At 53.1% G+C, this 25,639-nt stretch overlaps 2 protein-coding genes across 9 annotated transcripts; one reads left to right on the plus strand and one right to left on the minus strand.

Annotated features, from left to right (window-relative positions):
- The first annotated feature begins 1,526 nt into the window (after positions 1-1,526).
- Positions 1,527-14,659, plus strand: LOC120982367 (tropomyosin alpha-3 chain-like). 8 transcript variants are annotated; one of them, XM_040412448.1, is made up of 9 exons: positions 1,527-1,737; positions 3,451-3,584; positions 6,086-6,203; positions 6,283-6,353; positions 7,635-7,710; positions 7,909-7,971; positions 10,072-10,141; positions 10,226-10,304; positions 13,580-14,196. In XM_040412448.1, exons 1-9 carry the CDS (start codon positions 1,600-1,602, stop codon positions 13,581-13,583), a joined length of 753 nt encoding a protein of 250 aa, XP_040268382.1. In that variant the 5' UTR covers positions 1,527-1,599; the 3' UTR covers positions 13,584-14,196. The 8 variants fall into 8 exon arrangements, with proteins under 8 accessions (XP_040268382.1, XP_040268386.1, XP_040268381.1 ...); XM_040412445.1 differs by lacking the exon at positions 7,635-7,710 and adding an exon at positions 7,327-7,402 and having other exon boundaries at positions 1,529-1,737; XM_040412446.1 differs by lacking the exons at positions 7,635-7,710; positions 13,580-14,196 and adding exons at positions 7,327-7,402; positions 10,608-10,663 and having other exon boundaries at positions 1,529-1,737.
- A 6,041-nt stretch (positions 14,660-20,700) lies between these two features.
- RPS27 (ribosomal protein S27) lies at positions 20,701-25,075 on the minus strand. The gene is made up of 4 exons (XM_040412572.1): positions 24,962-25,075; positions 23,738-23,846; positions 23,552-23,662; positions 20,701-20,853 (listed from the first exon to the last, which is right to left on the minus strand). Exons 1-4 carry the CDS (start codon positions 24,965-24,967, stop codon positions 20,825-20,827), a joined length of 255 nt encoding a protein of 84 aa, XP_040268506.1. The 5' UTR covers positions 24,968-25,075; the 3' UTR covers positions 20,701-20,824.
- Between the last annotated feature and the right edge of the window lie 564 nt (positions 25,076-25,639).

Below are 25,639 nucleotides of genomic sequence, written 5' to 3' on the forward strand. Positions count from 1 at the left end.
GGTATATAGAGGAGTATAGATCAGTATATGAGGACGGTATATAGAGGAGTATAGATCAGTAGATGAGGACGGTATATAGAGGAGTATAGATCAGTATATGAGGACGGTATATAGAGGAGTATAGAGCAGTATATGAGGACGGTATATAGAGGAGTATAGAGCAGTATATGAGGACGGTATATAGAGGAGTATAGATCAGTATATGAGGACGGTATATAGAGGAGTATAGATCAGTATATGAGGACGGTATATAGAGGAGTATAGAGCAGTATATGAGGACGGTATATACAGGAGTATAGATCAGTATATGAGGACGGTATATAGAGGAGTATAGATCAGTATATGAGGACGGTATATACAGGAGTATAGAGCAGTATATGAGGACGGTATATAGAGGAGTATAGATCAGTATATGAGGACGGTATATACAGGAGTATAGAGCAGTATATGAGGACGGTATATAGAGGAGTATAGAGCAGTATATGAGGACGGTATATAGAGGAGTATAGAGCAGTATATGAGGACGGTATATAGAGGAGTATAGATCAGTATATGAGGACGGTATATAGAGGAGTATAGAGCAGTATATGAGGACGGTATATAGAGGAGTATAGATCAGTATATGAGGACGGTATATAGAGGAGTATAGATCAGTATATGAGGACGGTATATAGAGGAGTATAGAGCAGTATATGAGGACGGTATATAGAGGAGTATAGATCAGTATATGAGGACGGTATATAGAGGAGTATAGATCAGTAGATGAGGACGGTATATAGAGGAGTATAGATCAGTAGATGAGGACGGTATATAGAGGAGTATAGATCAGTAGATGAGGACGGTATATAGAGGAGTATAGATCAGTATATGAGGACGGTATATAGAGGAGTATAGAGCAGTATATGAGGACGGTATATAGAGGAGTATAGAGCAGTATATGAGGACGGTATATACAGGAGTATAGAGCAGTATATGAGGACGGTATATAGAGGAGTATAGATCAGTATATGAGGACGGTATATAGAGGAGTATAGAGCAGTATATGAGGACGGTATATAGAGGAGTATAGATCAGTATATGAGGACGGTATATAGAGGAGTATAGATCAGTATATGAGGACGGTATATAGAGGAGTATAGAGCAGTATATGAGGACGGTATATAGAGGAGTATAGATCAGTATATGAGGACGGTATATAGAGGAGTATAGATCAGTAGATGAGGACGGTATATAGAGGAGTATAGATCAGTAGATGAGGACGGTATATAGAGGAGTATAGATCAGTAGATGAGGACGGTATATAGAGGAGTATAGATCAGTATATGAGGACGGTATATAGAGGAGTATAGAGCAGTATATGAGGACGGTATATAGAGGAGTATAGAGCAGTATATGAGGACGGTATATATTATACAGATGAATATACTGGATGTAGAGGCGCTGGCTGCGCTCCCGCTCTCGGCCGCCAGGTGGCAGCATTCCTCCGGCCGCTCCCCGGCTTCCTGGATTTAAGGGAGTGGCCGGCGGAAGTGCGGGGCGCGCGGGGAGCGGAAGTCTCGGCCACTCAGTCAGTCAGTCAGAGAGAGGGAGGAAGAGAAGATGTCCGGCGGGGGGATGACCAGCATCGAGGCCGTGAAGAGGAAGATCCAGGTCCTGCAGCAACAGGCGGACGATGCCGAGGAGAGAGCCGAGCGGCTGAGCCGGGAGGTGGAGGGCGAGAAGCGCGCCCGGGAGCAGGTCAGACAACACCCGGCCAGGGGCGGGGCTCAGGGGACCTGCAGTGACCCGAGGGCACAGTAGAGCCCCCAGCATGGCCGCCTGGGCTGAGGAGGACACAGGGACAGTGCAGGGGCCCTGGTCTCCGGGAGCTGTGTGTCATCCATAGGAGGGGCCCCTGGAGATGATGTGTGACTCATAGGAAGGGCCCCTGATTCCTGGGAGCTGGCATCAATGTTTATTGGATGGGCCACTGATCCCTTGGATGTTGTAGATCGGTGCCCCTGATCAGCTAGAGCTAATTGTCTTATTTATTGCAGGGGCCCTTGATCTTCTGAATCTGGCATCATTATTCATAGGAGGGGCCCCTGATCTCTGAGATATTGTTAATAGGGGCCCCTGATCTGCTGGATCTAACCTCTTATTCATAGGGGGGGCCCCTTATTCCCGTGGCCCCTTCTCCAGGCTTGTGAATTGTGCTGGTAGTGGCCCCGTGCCTGGTGGGTCTGGGGCCGGTCACATTGCACATGTTGGGGCAGGTAGTGCTCCTCCATGCTGGGAGTTGTAGTTGTTTGGTTTTAGTGTGTGCTCTTGGGGCGCTCCCTGTGCCGGCTCTGCTGCACCGTGTAGTGTTTGCTCTGACTGGGCGGAGGGCCACAGCTTTCTAATAGTGTGTGCTTAACTTACTCACTAGTAGTATCACCTGTGCTTGCAGGCAGTGAATGGAAACAACGCTTACCATTAGAGGCTGAGCACTCTCACATCTGAGGGTTTGCTCCACTCTAGACAGTCCACTACAGACTGATACATTGTAACAAACCTTAGCTGTGCGCATGTCTAGGTCCCTAAGGTCCTCCTGATCCCTGGGACTTGGTATGTTATTCATATGAAGGGCCCCTTATTCCTGGGAGCTGGTAAAACTCACTAGTGGGGCCCCTGAATGCGCTGGTGTTCATTCATTGACTGCAAGCAGACGCGAGAACGTTTCCTACACAGAGGGGGGAGAGCCCCATGGGCCCCAGAATATGGGGGGTGCCAGTGACGGGCTCCGCCGATCCCTCGCTTGTAGCTGTGACTGCCCAGAGTGGATCTGTAGTTAACGCTGCGTGCTGATGGCGGCATGGCTGTCTCTTGGGCTGTCCAATGCTGTCAGGACGAGACGGCTCTCTGAATTCCATGGCAACTGAGGGAATGGCGGAGTCTTGGAGAGTGCTGCTGGCGGGCAGGTGGCGCCTCCACATGGCAACTGAGGGAATGGCGGAGTGCTGCTGGCGGGCAGGTGGCACCTCCACATGGCAACTGAGGGAATGGCGGAGTGCTGCTGGCGGGCAGGTGGCACCTCCACATGGCAACTAAGGGAATGATGTAGTGCTGCTGGCGGGCAGGTGGCACCTCCACATGGCAACTGAGGGAATGGTGTAGTGCTGCTGGCGGGCAGATGGCACCTCCACGTGGCAACTGAGGGAATGGTGTAGTGTTGCTGGCGGGCAGGTGGCACCTCCACATGGCAACTGAGGGAATGATGTAGTGCTGCTGGCGGGCAGGTGGCACCTCCACATGGCAACTGAGGGAATGGTGTAGTGTTGCTGGCGGGCAGGTGGCGCCTCCACGTGGCAGTCGCCCTCCCTCATTGCATAGACTATCATGGTGGGGTGGGGGGGTACCTTCAGGACCCCTGTCCTTATTCTCTCTCCTGATTGGTCGGCTGCTGACCCCTTGCTCTTCTCTCCTCAGGCGGAATCTGAAGTGGCCTCGCTGAACCGCCGCATCCAGTTGGTAGAGGAAGAGCTGGACCGTGCCCAGGAGCGCCTGTCCACCGCCGTGCAGAAACTGGAGGACGCCGAGAAGGTGGCTGACGAGAGTGAGCGGTGAGTGCGCAGCGACCTCCCTGAGCTGCGCGACGCCTCTTCTGGCGCCGCGTCCTAAGACCTCAGCAGGCGCGTCGATGGAGCAGATCCTCCGGAACAGGTTTGGAGACCTCTGATGTCATCCTCTGGATTTACGACCTCAGCGGCTGCCAAACCAGTATCCGCGACATATCCAGACTCGCAGGATCTTAAGTGGAGGCATCTAGAAGGAGTGTGTGTCGGCCCCCTCATAATGGTGGGAGTAGTAGTAGGGATTAGTGTGATGGAGACACTAGGGGGCGTCACCGGAGTCGCTGAGTCCTTACTGCTGACCTCTCGGTTATGAAGGATCGCGGACTGTGGTGGCACGCTCCCCTTTTCTTTACTGCATCGCAGATTCACACTTAATGTTAAGCGTTTTTCTTTTTTGGGTGTTCCCCGGTTCGCAGGGCGTCTGCATGCGCCTCTTGCTCCTGTTCACACATCTAATCGGATGCAGATCCACCTGCTACTTATGAGGCTGCCATCCGGTGAAGCCTGGGATTAGCCCCATTCAGTGATCGCAGAGCATGTCCTCGAGCAGCGGGCACCTTAACAATGGCCTTGGATTTCTGCCGGCAGATGGTCTGATAAAGACCTGTCCAATGAAATCTGCCACGTCTGAACACCGCCTGACTGTGATGTAACTGTTCAGTTGCAGTACTTTTGTGTGTCCCTAGGGGGCACCTGTGCCAATTAAGCTTATATAGTGACCAGTATGAACTCTGCCCTAGAGGCCGTTTACACGACCGTATGTTTTGGCTGCAGTACCCCCTCCTGACTCTAGGGGTGCTGTGTGCTATATAGTGACCTGTATAAATGGTGGTGGTCTGGCTGCAGTACCCCCTCCTGACTCTAGGGGCGCTGTGTGCTATATAGTGACCTGTATAAATGGTGGTGGTCTGGCTGCAGTACCCCCTCCTGACTCTAGGGGCGCTGTGTGCTATATAGTGACCTGTATAAATGGTGGTGGTCTGGCTGCAGTACCCCCTCCTGACTCTAGGGGTGCTGTGTGCTATATAGTGACCTGTATAAATGGTGGTGGTCTGGCTGCAGTACCCCCTCCTGACTCTAGGGGTGCTGTGTGCTATATAGTGACCTGTATAAATGGTGGTGGTCTGGCTGCAGTACCCCCTCCTGACTCTAGGGGCGCTGTGTGCTATATAGTGACCTGTATAAATGGTGGTGGTCTGGCTGCAGTACCCCCTCCTGACTCTAGGGGCGCTGTGTGCTATATAGTGACCTGTATAAATGGTGGTGGTCTGGCTGCAGTACCCCCTCCTGACTCTAGGGGCGCTGTGTGCTATAAAGTGACCTGTATAAATGGTGGTCCGGCTGCAGTACCCCCTCCTGACTCTAGGGGTGCTGTGTGCTATATAGTGACCTGTATAAATGGTGGTGGTCTGGCTGCAGTACCGCCTCCTGACTCTAGGGGTGCTGTGTGCTATATAGTGACCTGTATAAATGGTGGTGGTCTGGCTGCAGTACCCCCTCCTGACTCTAGGGGTGCTGTGTGCTATATAGTGACCTGTATAAATGGTGGTGGTCTGGCTGCAGTACCCCCTCCTGACTCTAGGGGCGCTGTGTGCTATATAGTGACCTGTATAAATGGTGGTGGTCTGGCTGCAGTACCCCCTCCTGACTCTAGGGGCGCTGTGTGCTATATAGTGACCTGTATAAATGGTGGTGGTCCGGCTGCAGTACCCCCTCCTGACTCTAGGGGCGCTGTGTGCTATATAGTGACCTGTATAAATGGTGGTGGTCTGGCTGCAGTACCCCCTCCTGACTCTAGGGGCGCTGTGTGCTATATAGTGACCTGTATAAATGGTGGTGGTCCGGCTGCAGTACCCCCTCCTGACTCTAGGGGCGCTGTGTGCTATATAGTGACCTGTATAAATGGTGGTGGTCCGGCTGCAGTACCCCCTCCTGACTCTAGGGGTGCTGTGTGCTATATAGTGACCTGTATAAATGGTGGTGGTCTGGCTGCAGTACCCCCTCCTGACTCTAGGGGCGCTGTGTGCTATATAGTGACCTGTATAAATGGTGGTGGTCCGGCTGCAGTACCCCCTCCTGACTCTAGGGGCGCTGTGTGCTATATAGTGACCTGTATAAATGGTGGTGGTCTGGCTGCAGTACCCCCTCCTGACTCTAGGGGCGCTGTGTGCTATATAGTGACCTGTATAAATGGTGGTGGTCTGGCTGCAGTACCGCCTCCTGACTCTAGGGGCGCTGTGTGCTATATAGTGACCTGTATAAATGGTGGTGGTCTGGCTGCAGTACCCCCTCCTGACTCTAGGGGCGCTGTGTGCTATATAGTGACCTGTATAAATGGTGGTGGTCCGGCTGCAGTACCCCCTCCTGACTCTAGGGGCGCTGTGTGCTATATAGTGACCTGTATAAATGGTGGTGGTCCGGCTGCAGTACCCCCTCCTGACTCTAGGGGCGCTGTGTGCTATATAGTGACCTGTCTTTTCACTTTTCAGGGGGATGAAGGTCATCGAGAACCGAGCCCTTAAAGACGAGGAGAAGATGGAGATACAGGAAATCCAGCTGAAGGAGGCCAAGCACATAGCCGAGGAGGCGGACAGGAAGTACGAGGAGGTCAGTGGGGGCCGGATGATGGGGGTGGTGCTGGATATTGGGGTTCCAGGTCTCACTCCTGGGACTTCTCCTTCCACAGGTGGCGAGAAAACTGGTGATCCTTGAGGGCGACCTGGAGCGCACAGAGGAGAGGGCGGAGCACGCAGAGTCGTGAGTATCCCCTCCCCCGCCTGCCTGCAGTGTTATACAAGGCCTGAACAGAGGAGGGCGCTGCTCACATGTACTCTGGTGGCTGCCCCCTGCTGGTAGGAACAGGGAGACTCGGCTCTAGAGGGCCCCCCAAAATCTGTGGACCTCGAGAAGTCTGTATATATCCACTGTACTGCAGACTTCAGAGCTGAAATCTCACTGAAATGCCTGCTTCATCAGGGTCAGCCCCTTGCATAAGAGAAGAGGGGTTATTACCAGCAGAACAATGAGTGCAGCTCTGGAGTATAATACAGGATGTACCTCAGGATAAGTAATGTATGTACACAGTGACTGCACCAGCAGAATAGTGAGTACAGCTCTGCAGTATAATACAGGATGTAACTCAGGATCAGTACAGAATAAGTAATGTATGTACACAGTGACTGCACCAACAGAATAGTGATTGCAGCTCTGGAGTATAATACAGGATGTAACTCAGGATCAGTACAGGATAAGTAATGTATGTGCACAGTGACTGCACCAGCAGAATAGTGAGTGCAGCTCTGGAGTATAATACAGGATATAACTCAGGATCAGTACAGGATAAGTAATGTATGTACACAGTGACTGCTCCAGCAGAATAGTGAGTGCAGCTCTGGAGTATAATACAGGATGTAACTCAGGATCAGTACAGAATAAGTAATGTATGTACACAGTGACTGCACCAGCAGAATAGTGAGTGCAGCTCTGGAGTATAATACGGGATCAGTACAGTTTTGTAGGTTGGCTGTATTGTGGGGGGTTTGAGCTGTATTTTGGGGGTGTCCTCTGCGCCCTCTTCATATTTCTGGCCTTGTTTAACCCCTCCCTTGCATGAACTGAATTTGATGTCTTTGTTTTTGCCCCCCCCCCCCCGGCTTGTTCTGTGTGTTGCCGCTGCCTCTCCCCTCCTTCCATACACCCCCCACACACATCTCCTGCGACCACCGCCCAGCCGGGTCCGTGAGATGGAGGAACAGATCCAAAACCTAGACCAGAATATGAAGTGTCTGAACGCATCAGAAGAAAAGGTACAAGAAACATGGCGGCTGCTCCTGTCCTGGCTGCTGTCCCTGTCGTCTCCTGTACTCGGCTCCGCCACTTCCTGCTCCGGGGGGGTTCGGTGATGTCATCACTAGTAGTGGGGGCGGGAGCACGGAGCAGGAAGTGCAGCCTCCTCCGTTTCCTCTGTCCTGGCGGAGTCCTCTCTTCTCAATCCTCCACTCTTTCTGTCTTTCTTCCTCTCCTACTCGTCCTCCTCAGCAAATGTGCCGAGCTCGAGGAGGAGCTCAGGAATGTCACCAACAACCTGAAGTCCCTGGAGGCTCAGGCGGAGAAGGTAAGGGGTCGGCTAGTGAACCCTCTGCCTGGTGGACGCAGGGCAGACGACGGGGGTCTCTGGATAACTGGAGCGTTAGGAGGGCCCGTCTGTAGATTGGAGATGGTCGGCGGGTGGGGGAGCACCCCCTTCACTCTGATGAGGAGGGCTGTTTGTTGCCTGATGGCGGTTTTCTCATTTGTTACCGTTTTCTTTCAGTATTCACTAAAGGAAGATAAATACGAAGAAGAAATTAAGATTTTATCAGACAAACTGAAAGAGGTGAGTGATGGGCGGAGCCTCTGGCTATTGGGGGAGGGGCTAGCAGTAATGGGTACCATAGCTCCTACCTCCCTGGGTCCCCGGCCGCCATCTCTCTTCCCCCACCCTCCTTACTCCCGGGATCCCAGCCGCTGCCCCCCCCCCCCCCCCATCCTCCTGGGGTCCTAGCCGCTGGCCCCCCTCCATCCTCCTGGGGTCCTAGCCGCTGGCCCCCCTCCATCCTCCTGGGGTCCTAGCCGCTGGCCCCCCTCCATCCTCCTGGGGTCCTAGCCGCTGGCCCCCCTCCATCCTCCTGACTCCTAGCCGCTGGCCCCCCTCCATCCTCCTGACTCCTAGCCGCTGGCCCCCCTCCATCCTCCTGACTCCTAGCCGCTGGCCCCCCTCCATCCTCCTGACTCCTAGCCGCTGGCCCCCCTCCATCCTCCTGACTCCTAGCCGCTGGCCCCCCTCCATCCTCCTGACTCCTAGCCGCTGGCCCCCCTCCATCCTCCTGACTCCTAGCCGCTGGCCCCCCTCCATCCTCCTGACTCCTAGCCGCTGGCCCCCCTCCATCCTCCTGACTCCTAGCCGCTGGCCCCCCTCCATCCTCCTGACTCCTAGCCGCTGGCCCCCCTCCATCCTCCTGACTCCTAGCCGCTGGCCCCCCTCCATCCTCCTGACTCCTAGCCGCTGGCCCCCCTCCATCCTCCTGACTCCTAGCCGCTGGCCCCCCTCCATCCTCCTGACTCCTAGCCGCTGGCCCCCCTCCATCCTCCTGACTCCTAGCCGCTGGCCCCCCTCCATCCTCCTGACTCCTAGCCGCTGGCCCCCCTCCATCCTCCTGACTCCTAGCAGCTGGCCCCCCTCCATCCTCCTGACTCCTAGCCGCTGGCCCCCCTCCATCCTCCTGACTCCTAGCCGCTGGCCCCCCTCCATCCTCCTGACTCCTAGCCGCTGGCCCCCCTCCATCCTCCTGACTCCTAGCCGCTGGCCCCCCTCCATCCTCCTGACTCCTAGCCGCTGGCCCCCCTCCATCCTCCTGACTCCTAGCCGCTGGCCCCCCTCCATCCTCCTGACTCCTAGCCGCTGGCCCCCCTCCATCCTCCTGACTCCTAGCCGCTGGCCCCCCTCCATCCTCCTGACTCCTAGCCGCTGGCCCCCCTCCATCCTCCTGACTCCTAGCAGCTGGCCCCCCCTCCATCCTCCTGACTCCTAGCCGCTGGCCCCCCTCCATCCTCCTGACTCCTAGCCGCTGGCCCCCCTCCATCCTCCTGACTCCTAGCCGCTGGCCCCCCTCCATCCTCCTGACTCCTAGCCGCTGGCCCCCCTCCATCCTCCTGACTCCTAGCCGCTGGCCCCCCTCCATCCTCCTGACTCCTAGCCGCTGGCCCCCCTCCATCCTCCTGACTCCTAGCCGCTGGCCCCCCTCCATCCTCCTGACTCCTAGCCGCTGGCCCCCCTCCATCCTCCTGACTCCTAGCCGCTGGCCCCCCCTCCATCCTCCTGACTCCTAGCCGCTGGCCCCCCTCCATCCTCCTGACTCCTAGCCGCTGGCCCCCCTCCATCCTCCTGACTCCTAGCCGCTGGCCCCCCTCCATCCTCCTGACTCCTAGCCGCTGGCCCCCCTCCATCCTCCTGACTCCTAGCCGCTGGCCCCCCTCCATCCTCCTGACTCCTAGCCGCTGGCCCCCCTCCATCCTCCTGACTCCTAGCCGCTGGCCCCCCTCCATCCTCCTGACTCCTAGCCGCTGGCCCCCCTCCATCCTCCTGACTCCTAGCCGCTGGCCCCCTCCATCCTCCTGACTCCTAGCCGCTGGCCCCCCTCCATCCTCCTGACTCCTAGCCGCTGGCCCCCCTCCATCCTCCTGACTCCTAGCCGCTGGCCCCCCTCCATCCTCCTGACTCCTAGCCGCTGGCCCCCCTCCATCCTCCTGACTCCTAGCCGCTGGCCCCCCTCCATCCTCCTGACTCCTAGCCGCTGGCCCCCCTCCATCCTCCTGACTCCTAGCCGCTGGCCCCCCTCCATCCTCCTGACTCCTAGCCGCTGGCCCCCCTCCATCCTCCTGACTCCTAGCCGCTGGCCCCCCTCCATCCTCCTGACTCGAATCCTCTCGGTTACAGGCTGAAACCAGAGCAGAGTTTGCAGAGAGATCAGTTGCCAAGCTGGAGAAGACTATTGACGACCTGGAAGGTAAGCCCCCTGACACTGCGCCTGTATCGTTACGTGCCCCCCTTGGCTCTGCTGTGAACCCCCCTTTCCTCCTCTCCCACCCAGACGAGCTGTACGCCCAGAAGCTCAAGTACAAAGCTGTTAGTGAGGAGCTGGACCACACCCTCCATGACATGACCTCCATGTAAATACCGTGTGGCGTGCTGTGCTCAGGGTGGGGGGCACCGCCACCCTACTAACCTCACTGCGTGTTTACTGCCTAGCTTGCAGATTGCTGTGTGACTTGTGCAGTGGGGGGGAGGGCAGGGCATCATGCTTGTGTGATCTCAGCCTGTCTGAGCCGCGTCACAGGGACGCCACCTCTGCCCGCCTCAGACATGTCTCTGCACCCCTGCGTGTGAGTAACTAACCCCGGGGTGGGGGGCACCGCCTGCATGGGCCCCGTCCATGGCGGCCTCTACCAACGCTTCTCTCTCTTCTCACGTAGATGATTCCTGCCAGTCTCCGGCCTCCTCTTCTTCCTCCCTCTCTCTCTGACGGATTATACCAGATCTCTAAAAACACAAATGGCCGCCTCCGTTTCTTCTCGCGTCGTCGCTGTGTCCAAGGTCTGATCTGGGGAATCGCTTAAAGGGGTATTCCAGTTACATCAAGTAATGTGCTGGATGGGCTGGTCGAGCATGCATCTCTGTGAGCGATTGTATCAGCCTGGCACTCGGGGCCCCTCTCCTGTAAGGGCCCCACCCACTGGTGCCTTGATGTAACTGCTGTGCCCCTTAAGAGGACAGTGCCCTGGAGCTTTGTAACCGTCTCGCACATGCTGGGAGTTGTAGTTCGAAGCCTGAGCAGTGGGAAAGCTGGGTGACTGGCTCTGGCGTAGGTTGTGACCCAGCTTTCCCATCTGCAGAAGTCCATAGGAAAAGGCTGAATGGGTCTTAAAGGGACAGTGCGATGTAAGCAGTTCCCCGACACGGGAGAGAACATTCCTGCACTCGTCTGACCAGATTCTCCAGACGTGTCGAGGCAGCGCCACCAGGGTCGCCCGAGCGTGGTAAAGCAGGCGCCATGCTCTTAAAGGGCACCTACCTCTATACACTGGGGGTCACGTTTGTATGGCTGGCTGGGTGCTGAGATATGATAGTAAGGGGCCCTGTGTCTACCTGGGCTCTTCAGTTCCTCTTTATTCTCAAGATCTCTGCATGCTGCCAGTGAAAGCCCTCCTGTCCTAGCTCTGCTCACAGCTGAGGGTTTGTTGCAGTGTATCCAGGGCAGGGTTACACCCCTTTCGCTGACATACAGCAGAGCTCCGGCATAGGCTGAGAAATGTGTGTCAAAGGAGGAAGCGTCGGTGCGATGCTCTGCGTCCTGTCACCAGCAGGGGTCAGATTATTGGGGGAGGACCTCCTGGCAGCCTGTGTACAGTGCTGTCCTCCCAGGGTCACAGACGGGTAACCCCTGCCAGGGGGGCCCCTGGTAAGTCTCCATATAAGGTGCCAGCCTATGCTCCAGTCACATCCAGAGCTGCACGGGGGACAGAAGTGAGATCTCATACTCGGGAGCAGAATTATGAATGCAGCTCTGAAGGTGGCAGAAGCCTAGGACCTCAGTGCATGGTCTCTCTGATCTCGCTCTCTGCCACTAACACAACCTGTCTCTCTCTCTCTCTTCTATTTCTCTCCTGTCCGCCCCCTCCCCCTCAATCTCCCGCCCTTCCCCCGCAGAGCGTCTCTACAGCCAAATGGAGAAAAACAGGCTCCTTGCTAGTGAGTTGAAGGTCACTCTCCATGACCTGTGTGACTGATGTCCGCCCCGTGCCGCCACCGGTGGGAGCCTTCCCCAGTCTCGTAGTCATGTCGTCTGACTCCCCTCCCCCGCACTCGGCCTCTTTGGGACTTTCATTCAGAGATCTGCTCTGTGCTGCCCCCGGTGGAGTGGAGGACTGATGGCAGAGCGTCCCCCGGCCCCCCAGTAGTGGTTTAGAGCCCCCATACAATGAGCTGACGGATCAGCCGCCTCATCTACCGTCGTCCTGTAAATAAAGCTTTGTTTCTACTCCTCACTGTGCTCAAGATCTCTGCTTGCTGTCAGTAAATCAAGACTTTCTCTAAAAATGAATTGACTAGTCACAGCGGAGGTTTGTTAGTGTATCTCTACTCCAGACAATCCTCTGTGGGCTCCAGACTGGTACGTTGTAACAAACCCTCCGCTGTGGGATCACTTACATGAGGGTCCTGTGTGTGGACAGAGCTTGCACTTCATCAGCTCCGTTATGTCCATGTCGTTCCTCGCTGTCGGTGTATGTATCGGGGTGGACGCCGCCGGCTGGGAGGGCTGTCCGGAGGATTTGTGCTTATTCCTGTACTCCAGTCACAGCCAGAGCCTCACCCACAATTCTGTAGTTATATCATCTACAGTTACTGCCAGAGCTGCACCCACAACGCTGCTCCGGTCACAGCCAGAGCTGAACTCACAATTCTATAGTTATATCATCTTCCACAGTTACTGTCAGAGCTGCACCCACAAAGCTTCTCTGGTCACAGCCAGAGCTGCACTCACAATTCTGTAGTTATATCATCTACATTTATTGCCAGAGCCGCACCCTAGTTTCTGAACTTGTTATGCGTTCTACTCCAGTTACAGCCAGAGCTGCACCCACAATTTATTTTGCTGTTAAATCTACCTACATTCACAGCCAGAGGCTGCACCTTAATTTCGAAAGTTAGATAATGCATTCTACCCCGGTCGCAGCCAGAGCTGCACCCACAAGTCAGCTGTAAACATGACATCTCCCAGGATGCACTGCGACCGGTCGTGGTCTGTGGAGCCTGCATGGCGCCTCCTTTCTAGTGTTTCAGAAAATTGCAGCTCTGGATGTGACTGGAGATCTTGGCTAAGAAGGTGCAGGGTCTGTTGGGAAAGCTGGGTGACAACCAAGATGGCCACCAGAGGTCACCTGACCTCCAGGAAAGCTGGGTGACTACTGTGTGGCACATTATGGTGGTCTCTTTGCCCCTCCATGTAAATCTGCATTTCCTCTGTTCACATCCAGAGCTGCATTCAAAGTTCTACCGGTTGTGAGCCGTTGTAGCTGCCCCCTGATGTAGCCGTTCTGAGCTGCCATAATAAGGAAACCAGATTGTGATTGCAGCTCTGGATGTGAGTGGAGTAGGAGTCTTGCGTGCAGGTTGTCAGCGGTGCCCATATACAGTGTTGTCCTCAGCTCCTGGGCCGATCGCCAGGGACTACATCACACGTAAAACTATGTACACGGGCCGCGCCGCAGCTCCGGGGGTGATCTGTGTGGGAGGCCGACAGGAGTCCTGGTCTTTAGTGCCCCCTGGAGGGAGAGTGTGGAAGTGTCTCTGGATGAGAAGTGACTACTACTCCAAGCATCTCCTGGGTGAGACCTGCATGCTGGGAGTTGTAGTCCCCCACCTGACAGTTTCTTCTCTCTTCCAGATAAACTTCGAGTCACCAAGGAGGAGAACGGCAAGATGCAGAAGATGTTGGACGACACTCTGCAGGAGCTGCACAGCTTGTAGACCCCCGCATGTCACTGCCTGATGTCAGCCCCTCACCCCACCGGGCCGCCGCCACCGCTGCCTCTGTGTAACCCTCACTTTCCTTACCCGGCGCTTCCCCCTCCCCCAGGCTCTTCCTGCGCAGGGGCCCCTTATATTCCCTCCCTTTTAAATGCTGGTTTTAAGGACCAAATCCCACCATGCTGTACCCAGTGCCATATTTCCGGGGTCTCCCGCCCCATTATCCCAGCATGGTGGGGAACTTTCTTACTGTCCGCCCTGTGGGGGTTACAGTAGTCTGATGGGGGTGATCTTCATATATGATGGGAACCTTGCGCCCCCTTGTATTATGAGTGGGTGATCCAGACCTAGCGGGGGGCTTCAGGTCATGAGACCGCCCATTACTGTATCGGTCCTGGGAATAGTGTTACGGATCCTATGGGGTCTCCTTATAAATGGCGCCCCCTGTCCGTCTCGTGTGGGGGAGGGGGTCGGCTCTTATTTCTCCTTGCTGCCAGTACCGGCCAATAAATGCCACGTGCCACTTTTTTAAAAAAAATTACGACTGCCTCGGTGTCCTGTCTGCAGGGGTGGGGATGGGGGCGCCCCGCGGGCGGTGGGGGCGGCGGGGCCACAAGGTGGAATTGTCACTAATTATTTTTTCTGACTGGTTTTAAACAGAATTTTTTTAAGCTTCCATTTCCATCAATAAAATACGGCTGCTATGTGAACGACACCTCTGCTGTGTGCTTATTCCGCTGCCGCCGGGGATCCTGCCATGTGGTATTAGGGGGGCCCAGTACTAATGATGAAAGCTGGACATTGATGGGGGTTGTAGTTGCTGTAGCATAGGGATAGACGCTGGAGCCCAGTGCGGGCCCTAGATGGTTTTTCTTAAAGGGGTTATCCGACTATTTTTAACTGATGACCTAATCAGTATCTGATCAGTGGGGGTCTGACACCCGGGACCCCTGCCGATCGGCTGAGAAGGTCTGGCACTCTGCAGTGACATCAGTGGCCTAGGATAAGCAGCAGCAGTCCGGGTGGTCAGGAACTGATCAGAGGTGGTGGCCGATCTCCACCCATCAGAGGATGATGACCTGATCAGTGGGGGTTTGACACCCGGGACCCCTGCCGATCGGCTGAGAAGGTCTGGCACTCTGCGGCCTTCTTGTTGCTTACCCTAGACCGGTGACGTCACGCCAGGCCTAGGATAAGCAGCAGCAGTCCGGGTGGTCAGGAACTGATCAGAGGTGGTGGCCGATCTCCACCCATCAGAGGATGATGACCTTATCAGTATCTGATCGGTGGGGGTTTGACACCCGGGACCCCTGCTGATTGGCTGAGGTCTGGCACTCTGCGGTGACGTCACGTGGCCTGTGCAGGCCAGACATCAGTGGCCTAGGATGAGCAGCGGGTGGTTAGGAACTGATCGGAGGCGGTGGCCGATCTCCACCCATCAGAGGATGATGACCTATCCAGCAATTATTCCGTCAGATGAAGCATCCTCTGTATAGAAAATGAGAGTAGTTGTCTGCACCATGTGACCCAGCTCTAAGACGGGGCATCAGTCAGGAGGCGGTCAGCGCTGGTTCCGTATATCGGGGTCTGTGTTTCTAGTGCTGGGGATGAGCATCCATGTCTAAATCTGCCGCTCCGGGGGGCAGCTGTGCCGCGGAGCCTTCCTCTGTGGAATATACTGGACTGCTTTGCTTTCTACTCTTCTCGTTAGAAGGGTCTTTCACACATAAGCTGCCCGAGCCCCCAGTGATGTACCCAGCACAGGAGCTTATCCCCATGGTCAGGTTCACACCTGGGTCGGCCCAGGGAGCAGAATTGGATCCATGGACTATAGTGGGAGTTGTGGGTTTTTTTTCCCGCTGACACAAATGTACTAAGGCTGAAAAGAAGCTGTCCATCCAGTTCAGCCTGTTTCCTGCAAGGTTCGTCCAGAGGAAGATGCCAATTTTCTTCCCGACTCCAATCAGAATAACTCCCTGGATCACCGACCCCTCTCTAATAGCTATAACCTGTAATATTACACTCCAGAAATACATCCAGGCCCTCCAGACTGTTAGTGAGTTCACCATCACCACCTCAGACAGAGCTCATAGTCTCACTGCTCTTACAGTAAAGAGTCCATAGTCTCACTGCTCTTACAGTAAAGAGTCCATAGTCTCACTGCTCTTACAGTACAGAGTCCATAGTCTCACTGCTCCTACAGTATAGAGTCCATAGTCTCACCGCTCTTACAGTAAAGAGTCCATAGTCTCACTGCTCTTACAGTAAAGAGTCCATAGTCTCACTGCTCTTACAGTATAGAGTCCATAGTCTCACTGCTCCTACAGTATAGAGTCCATAGTCTCACTGCTCTTACAGTAAAGAGTCCATAGTCTCACTGCTCTTACAGTATAGAGTCCATAGTCTCACTGCTCCTACAGTAAAGAGTCCATAGTCTCACTGCTCTTACAGTAAAGAGTCCATAGTCTCACTGCTCTTACAGTATAGAGTCCATAGTCTCACCGCTCTTACAGTAAAGAGTCCATAGTCTCACCGCTCTTACAGTAAAGAGTCCACAGTCTCACTGCTCTTACAGTAAAGAGTCCATAGTCTCACTGCTCTTACAGTAAAGAGTCCACAGTCTCACTGCTCTTACAGTAAAGAGTCCATAGTCTCACTGCTCTTACAGTAAAGAGTCCATAGTCTCACTGCTCTTACAGTATAGAGTCCATAGTCTCGCTCCTCCTACAGTATAGAGTCCATAGTCTCACTGCTCTTACAGTATAGAGTCCATAGTCTCACTGCTCTTACTGTATAGAGTCCATAGTCTCGCTGCTCTTACAGTATAGTCCATAGTCTCACTGCTCTTACAGTAAAGAGTCCATAGTCTCACTGCTCTTACAGTAAAGAGTCCATAGTCTCACTGCTCTTACAGTATAGAGTCCATAGTCTCACTGCTCTTACAGTAAAGAGTCCATAGTCTCACTGCTCTTACAGTACAGAGTCCATAGTCTCACTGCTCTTACAGTACAGAGTCCATAGTCTCACTGCTCTTACAGTAAAGAGTCAATAGTCTCACTACTCTTACAGTAAAGAGTCCATAGTCTCACCGCTCTTACCGTATAGAGTCCATAGTCTCACTGCTCTTACAGTAGAGTCCATAGTCTCACTGCTCTTACAGTATAGTCCATAGTCTCACTGCTCTTACAGTAAAGAGTCCATAGTCTCACTGCTCTTACAGTAAAGAGTCCATAGTCTCACTGCTCTTACAGTAAAGAGTCCATAGTCTCACTGCTCTTACAGTACAGAGTCCATAGTCTCACCGCTCTTACAGTATAGAGTCCATAGTCTCACCGCTCTTACAGTAAAGAGTCCATAGTCTCACCGCTCTTACAGTATAGAGTCCATAGTCTCACCGCACTTACAGTAAAGAGTCCATAGTCTCACTGCTCTTACAGTAAAGAGTCCATAGTCTCACTGCTCTTACAGTAAAGAGTCCATAGTCTCACTGCTCTTACAGTAAAGAGTCCATAGTCTCACTGCTCTTACAGTAAAGAGTCCATAGTCTCACTGCTCTTACAGTAAACAGTCCATAGTCTCACTGCTCTTACAGTATAGAGTCCATAGTCTCACTGCTCTTACAGTATAGAGTCCATAGTCTCACTGCTCTTACAGTAAAGAGTCCATAGTCTCACTGCTCTTAGAGTAAAGAGTCCATAGTCTCACTGCTCTTACAGTATAGAGTCCATAGTCTCACTGCTCTTACAGTATAGTCCATAGTCTCACTGCTCTTACAGTATAGTCCATAGTCTCACTGCTCTTACAGTATAGAGTCCATAGTCTCACTGCTCTTACAGTATACAGTCCATAGTCTCACTGCTCTTACAGTATATAGTCCATAGTCTCACTGCTCTTACAGTATAGAGTCCATAGTCTCACTGCTCTTACAGTATAGTCCATAGCCTCACTGCTCTTAGAGTAAAGAGTCCATAGTCTCACTGCTCTTACAGTATAGAGTCCATAGTCTCACTGCTCTTACAGTATACAGTCCATAGTCTCACTGCTCTTACAGTAAAGAGTCCATAGTCTCACTGCTCTTACAGTATAGAGTCCATAGTCTCACTGCTCTTAGAGTAAAGAGTCCATAGTCTCACTGCTCTTACAGTAAAGAGTCCATAGTCTCACTGCTCTTAGAGTAAAGAGTCCATAGTCTCACTGCTCTTAGAGTAAAGAGTCCATAGTCTCACCGCTCTTACAGTAAAGAGTCCATAGTCTCACTGCTCTTAGAGTAAAGAGTCCATAGTCTCACTGCTCTTAGAGTAAAGAGTCCATAGTCTCACCGCTCTTACAGTAAAGAGTCCATAGTCTCACTGCTCTTACAGTAAAGAGTCCATAGTCTCACTGCTCTTACAGTAAAGAGTCCATAGTCTCACTGCTCTTAGAGTAAAGAGTCCATAGTCTCACTGCTCTTACAGTAAAGAGTCCATAGTCTCACTGCTCTTACAGTAAAGAGTCCATAGTCTCACTGCTCTTACAGTAAAGAGTCCATAGTCTCACTGCTCTTACAGTAAAGAGTCCATAGTCTCACTGCTCTTAGAGTAAAGAGTCCATAGTCTCACTGCTCTTAGAGTAAAGAGTCCATAGTCTCACTGCTCTTACAGTAAAGAGTCCATAGTCTCACTGCTCTTACAGTAAAGAGTCCATAGTCTCACTGCTCTTACAGTAAAGAGTCCATAGTCTCACTGCTCTTACAGTAAAGAGTCCATAGTCTCACTGCTCTTACAGTAAAGAGTCCATAGTCTCACTGCTCTTAGAGTAAAGAGTCCATAGTCTCACTGCTCTTACAGTAAAGAGTCCATAGTCTCACTGCTCTTACAGTATAGAGTCCATAGTCTCACTGCTCTTAGAGTAAAGAGTCCATAGTCTCACTGCTCTTACAGTAAAGAGTCCATAGTCTCACTGCTCTTAGAGTAAAGAGTCCATAGTCTCACTGCTCTTAGAGTAAAGAGTCCATAGTCTCACCGCTCTTACAGTAAAGAGTCCATAGTCTCACTGCTCTTAGAGTAAAGAGTCCATAGTCTCACTGCTCTTAGAGTAAAGAGTCCATAGTCTCACCGCTCTTACAGTAAAGAGTCCATAGTCTCACTGCTCTTACAGTAAAGAGTCCATAGTCTCACTGCTCTTACAGTAAAGAGTCCATAGTCTCACTGCTCTTAGAGTAAAGAGTCCATAGTCTCACTGCTCTTACAGTAAAGAGTCCATAGTCTCACTGCTCTTACAGTAAAGAGTCCATAGTCTCACTGCTCTTACAGTAAAGAGTCCATAGTCTCACTGCTCTTACAGTAAAGAGTCCATAGTCTCACTGCTCTTACAGTAAAGAGTCCATAGTCTCACTGCTCTTACAGTAAAGAGTCCATAGTCTCACTGCTCTTACAGTAAAGAGTCCATAGTCTCACTGCTCTTAGAGTAAAGAGTCCATAGTCTCACTGCTCTTACAGTAAAGAGTCCATAGTCTCACTGCTCTTACAGTAAAGAGTCCATAGTCTCACTGCTCTTACAGTAAAGAGTCCATAGTCTCACTGCTCTTACAGTAAAGAGTCCATAGTCTCACTGCTCTTACAGTAAAGAGTCCATAGTCTCACTGCTCTTACAGTAAAGAGTCCATAGTCTCACTGCTCTTAGAGTAAAGAGTCCATAGTCTCACTGCTCTTACAGTAAAGAGTCCATAGTCTCACTGCTCTTACAGTATAGAATCCATAGTCTCACTGCTCTTACAGTAAAGAGTCCATAGTCTCACTGCTCTTACAGTAAAGAGTCCATAGTCTCACTGCTCCTACAGTAAAGAGTCCATAGTCTCACTGCTCCTACAGTAAAGAGTCCATAGTAAACCGCTCTTACAGTGGTCCATTTTTCTAAAGTGAAAACCCTAATGTTAATCTTTCTGGGACCTGTAGTCCCCCCCCCCTCACACACAAATGTACACAAGGGAAAACACCACACCCCAGGTCGCCTCCTCCTGTCAGCTAACCAGAATCTCCTCCATATCCCCAAGACCCGCTACAAATCAAAATGCTAGGACCCCGGCTATGGAACACTCTACCCGCGGAGATCCGCTCAGAAGAAAACCATCTTCTGAAGGCCTAGGCGGTCAATGGCAGCAAAAAAGCACCTTGAGGCGATTTAGTTCGCAATTGTTGCGCTATACAAAGTTATTCAGTTATTTTAGTTGCCCTCCTCTGAACCTTTCCCAGCTCTGCTATGTCGGCCTCGTTCACAGGAGCCCAGTACACAGTCCTCCATGTGTGGTCTGCCTCGTTGGCAGGACTGTGTTCTCATCACGGGCATCTATGGCGCCCTCCGATTTTATTAGCCTTGGCAGCGCCGCCTGTTACCCAGTGATGAGTAATGTCTAGATCCTGGCGCTGTGCACCACAGGTCAGTAGTGAAGTGTTCGCTGCCAGTTTCTGGTATTGGCATATGGCTGGCACAGGTTTATTCTCTGCAGTTGACAGGTAGCAGAGTTACGTCTTCAGCAAACGAATTGGCTCAGCCGCCATTAGAACCCTGCGAATCACTACTACTTCCAACGTGCAAGACCAAACCAGTACACGATGGGAGATGCATCGGTCACGTCTTTAGACATTGACTGTACAAGTCCACTGCTTGCCTTCAGTGAAAGGAAACATCTGACAGAGGGAGACCCGTCTTCACCCAAATTACTGTTGTGTCAAGGTGGGGAGAAACCCTAACATGTTGTTACAATGTATCAGTGGAGCCACTTACCTCAGAGGGTGAGTGACCGTAAACATTGTAAGAAACAATATCGGCCTCAAACGAGAATATTCCCATTCACTGACAGCAAGCCCTCAGGATAGACAGAGCATCCCCTTCCACCCCCCCAGGGGCCCGCATCCTCACATGAACACACAGCAGCAGGATCTTTTAATTATGTTTAATGAACAGAATGAGGGGTCACATGACCGGCATGCCACGCGGCGCCTCCGAAAATTCCTCCGGAAATAGGACAATCCCTTGAAATAATTTACTAAAAGCGCGCACTGAAATTTGTATCCAAAATTTATTGACAGTCAGGGGTACAGGCCACAGTGTCCCGGGTGTGAGCAGAGCCGCCCCCGCCGAGTGCAGTCAACGCTCCCGCCAGACGTCTCCGGGTCAGCGCCATCTAATGCTGCTTCCGCCTGAAAGAGCAACCTGTGGGGGGGGGAGAGGTCGGGGTTAGTGGAGACAGCACCCCAAATATGAAACAGTACCCACCAGAGACACCCCCCCAGAGCACCAGCCTATAACCCAATAAGATACCCCCAGAGCACCAGCCTATACCCCAATAAGAGACACCCCTAGAGCACCAGCCTATACCCCAATAAGAGACACCCCCCCAGAGCACCAGCCTATACCCCAATAAGACACCCCCCCAGAGCACCAGCCTATAACCCAATAAGATACCCCCAGAGCACCAGCCTATACCCCAATAAGAGACACCCCTAGAGCACCAGCCTATACCCCAATAAGACACCCCCCCAGAGCACCAGCCTATACCCCAATAAGACACCCCCCCAGAGCACCAGCCTATACCCCAATAAGAGACACCCCTAGAGCACCAGCCTATACCCAAATAAGACACCCCCCCAGAGCACCAGCCTATACCCCAATAAGACACCCCCCCAGAGCACCAGCCTATACCCCAATAAGACCCCCCCCCCAAAGCACCAGCCTATACCCCAATAAGACACCCCCCCCAAAGCACCAGCCTATACCCCAATAATAGAGACACCCCCAGAGCACCAGCCTATACCCCAATAGAAACCCCCAGAGCACCAGCCTATACCCCAATAAGACACCCCAAGCCTATACCCCAATAAGAGACACCCCCAGAGCACCAGCCTATACCCCAATAATAGAGACACCCCCAGAGCACCAGCCTATACCCAAATAAGAGACACCCCCAGAGCACCAGCCTATACCCCAATAAGAGACACCCCCAGAGCACCAGCCTATACCCCAATAAGAGACACCCCCAGAGCACCAGCCTATACCCCAATAGAAACCCCCAGAGCACCAGCCTATACCCCAATAAGACACCCCAAGCCTATACCCCAATAAGAGACACCCCCAGAGCACCAGCCTATACCCCAATAATAGAGACACCCCCAGAGCACCAGCCTATACCCAAATAAGAGACACCCCCAGAGCACCAGCCTATACCCCAAGAGACACCCCCAGAGCACCAGCCTATACCCCAATAAGAGACACCCCCAGAGCACCAGCCTATACCCAAATAAGAGACACCCCCAGAGCACCAGCCTATACCCCAATAAGAGACACCCCCAGAGCACCAGCCTATACCCCAATAAGAGACACCCCCCAGAGCACCAGCCTATACCCCAATAAGACACCCCCCCAGAGCACCAGCCTATACCCAAATAAGAGACACCCCCAGAGCACCAGCCTATACCCAAATAAGAGACACCCCCAGAGCACCAGCCTATACCCAAATAAGAGACACCCCCAGAGCACCAGCCTATACCCAAATAAGAGACACCCCCAGAGCACCAGCCTATACCCAAATAAGAGACACCCCCAGAGCACCAGCCTATACCCAAATAAGAGACACCCCCAGAGCACCAGCCTATACCCCAATAAGAGACACCCCCAGAGCACCAGCCTATACCCAAATAAGAGACACCCCCAGAGCACCAGCCTATACCCAAATAAGAGACACCCCCAGAGCACCAGCCTATACCCAAATAAGAGACACCCCCAGAGCACCAGCCTATACCCAAATAAGACACCCCCAGAGCACCAGCCTATACCCCAATAAGACACCCCCCCCAAAGCACCAGCCTATACCCCAATAAGACACCCCCCCCAAAGCACCAGCCTATACCCCAATAATAGAGACACCCCCAGAGCACCAGCCTATACCCCAATAATAGAGACACCCCCAGAGCACCAGCCTATACCCCAATAATAGAGAGACCCCCAGAGCACCAGCCTATACCCCAATAAAAGAGAGACCCCCAGAGCACCAGCCTATACCCCAATAATAGAGAGACCCCCAGAGCACCAGCCTATACCCCAATAAGCGACACCCCAGAGCACCAGCCTATACCCCAAATAAGAGACACCCCCAGAGCACCAGCCTATACCCCAATAAGAGACACCCCCAGAGCACCAGCCTATACCCCAATAAGAGACACCCCCCAGAGCACCAGCCTATACCCCAATAAGCAACACCCCCCTCCAGAGCACCAGCCTATACCCCAATAATAGACACCCCAGAGCACCAGCCTATACCCCAATAAGAGACACCCCCCGGAGCACCAGCCTATACCCCAATAAGAGACACCCCCCAGAGCACCAGCCTATACCCCAATAAGAGACACCCCCCAGAGCACCAGCCTATACCCCAATAAGAGACACCCCCCAGAGCACCAGCCTATACCCCAATAAGAGACACCCCCCAGAGCACCAGCCTATACCCCAATAAGAGACACCCCAGAGCACCAGCCTATACCCCAATAAGAGACACCCCCCAGAGCACCAGCCTATACCCCAATAAGAGACACCCCCCAGAGCACCAGCCTATACCCCAATAATAGAGACACCCAGAGCACCAGCCACGGACATCCCTAGAATGCCATCCTACAAACCATTAACAGTTAACCCCAAAGATTCATCCTACACCCCAATAATAGGCACCCCCAGAGCATCATCCCACAGTACACACCCTGCCTCCAGCTGGATCCCACTGTGCACCCAATGACATCACCAGAGGCCAGTGATTGGCTGCTGACATCATACATCAATGGACACCCCCAACGTCTGCTTAGTGGGGACTTCCTAGGAAGTCCCCATGATTGGCCCAGCACATATATGACCACATACTCACCCTCTGTCAGTCGCGCCTTGCCGCCGGTGGGCTGGCAGAGGACCGTGGAGCAGCCCACACACAGGACGACCGTCTGGGCATGGCTGAACACCGTGGTGATCTTATAACATCCTGCAGGGAGAGGGGGACGCAATTAGAGGCGGCACAGGAAGTGAGAGTCACCAGCCCCTCCGTCCGGACACTCACCTGGACACTTTACATCCATGAAGTAGGAGTTGGGGCTCTGGACCAAGCGCTTCTTCTTGTGCTTCCTCTTCTCCTCCTCAGGGGACGGGTGCAGGAGATCCTTAGCGAGCTGCAAAAGACCACAGGCTGTGAGACCCCAACATCACTGTGCGACACAAAACTGGCCCCCCAACATCACTGTGCGACACAAAACTGGCCCCCCAACCCTGAGAAGCCAGCAGGGCCCCCAACATCACTGTGCAACAAAAAACTGGCCCCCCAACTCAGAGAAGCCAGCAGGGCCCCCAACATCACTGTGCAACAAAAAACTGGCCCCCCAACTCAAAGAAGCCAGCAGGGCCCCCAACATCACTGTGCGACACAAAACTGGCCCCCCAACATCACTGTGCGACACAAAACTGGCCCCCCAACCCTGAGAAGCCAGCAGGGCCCCCAACATCACTGTGCAAAAAAAAACTGGCCCCCCAACTCAGAGAAGCCAGCAGGGCCCCCAACATCACTGTGCAACAAAAAACTGGCCCCCCCAACCCTGAGAAGCCAGCAGGGCCCCCAACATCACTGTGCAACAAAAAACTGGCCCCCCAACTCAGAGAAGCCAGCAGGGCCCCCAACATCACTGTGCAACACAAAACTGGCCCCCCAACCTTGAGAAGCCAGCAGGGCCCCCAACATCACTGTGCAACACAAAACTGGCCCCCCAACCTTGAGAAGTCAGCAGGGCCCCCAACATCACTGTGCAACACAAAACTGGCCCCCCAACCTTGAGAAGCCAGCAGGGCCCCCAACATCACTGTGCAACACAAAACTGGCCCCCCAACCCAGAGAAGCCAGCGAGCCCCCAACATCACTGTGCAACACAAAACTGGCCCCCCAACTCCGAGCAGCCAGCAGGGCCCCCAAATATCAAGGGGTGAAGCACCAGCTCCGCAAAATCATGTGGCCCCCAAGCATTACCCGCGGGGCCCCAGTAGCCGGAGTCACCACTCCCACCACCACACAAGCTCGGGGGCCCTTCAGTCACATGACGTCCCCGGCAGCGGCTCAGCAGTCTCACCAGGCCTCACTGCGCCATCTTGCCCACGCTTGCACCGCGTTGTCCGCGGCTCAGACTCCCCGGGGCCGGGCAGAGACCCCCGACCCCTCATAAACCTCAGCCCGAGTGTACACCCCGCACCCCCGGGCGCACACAGCCCCCGCAGAACCAGCCCCGCTCCCCGCACTCACAGGCATGTTCACTGTATGCGGCCGCTACAGAAAAGGAGGGAGACCGGAAGCTGAGCGCTGTATATAAGTGAGAGCGGCCAGACCGCCCGGAAGTGACGTGATGGAGGCGCCGGGCCGCCATCTTGGGAAGGGAATGAGAAAGAATTGTGACTAATATAGGGAGGTAGAGGGCAGCAGGAGAGGTCGGGGGTCACATGGGGGTCTGGTGGGATCGGTATCACCGGGTCTAGGGGTCATGAACCGGGAAGAGTGTGACTGAGAGGCCCGGGCAACAACCATGAGGAAGGGTAATGGAGGCGACAAGTCAGGACATGTCCTATAATATGAGCTATACAGAGGACGGGGCCCCGTAATAATCCAAATAATCTATACGTCCCCATATAATAATCTATACGTCCCCATATAATAATATACACATCTCCATATAATAATCTATACGTCCCCATATAATAATATACACATCTCCATATAATAATATACACATCTCCATATAATAATATACACATCTCCATATAATAATATACACATCTCCATATAATAATCTATACGTCTCCATATAATAATATACACATCTCCATATAATAATATACACATCTCCATATAATCATCTATACGTCCCCATATAATAATATACACATCCCCATATAATAATCTATAGAACCCCATATAATAATATAC

Source organism: Bufo bufo, chromosome 11 (genome assembly GCF_905171765.1).
Source record: "Bufo bufo chromosome 11, aBufBuf1.1, whole genome shotgun sequence".
Classification (NCBI taxonomy): domain Eukaryota; kingdom Metazoa; phylum Chordata; class Amphibia; order Anura; family Bufonidae; genus Bufo; species Bufo bufo.

Excerpts from the sequence above, each read along its gene's own strand:
- LOC120982367 (XM_040412448.1), top strand. The coding sequence starts at position 1,600 with ATGTCCGGCGGGGGGATGACCAGCATCGAGGCCGTGAAGAGGAAGATC. Across the intron at positions 1,738-3,450 it reads AGAAGCGCGCCCGGGAGCAG|GCGGAATCTGAAGTGGCCTC; the intron begins GTCAGACAACAC and ends TTCTCTCCTCAG. Across the intron at positions 10,142-10,225 it reads GACTATTGACGACCTGGAAG|ACGAGCTGTACGCCCAGAAG; the intron begins GTAAGCCCCCTG and ends TCTCCCACCCAG.
- RPS27 (XM_040412572.1), bottom strand. Across the intron at positions 23,663-23,737 it reads CATGGATGTAAAGTGTCCAG|GATGTTATAAGATCACCACG; the intron begins GTGAGTGTCCGG and ends CTCTCCCTGCAG. Across the intron at positions 20,854-23,551 it reads CAAGGCGCGACTGACAGAGG|GTTGCTCTTTCAGGCGGAAG; the intron begins GTGAGTATGTGG and ends CCCCCCCCACAG.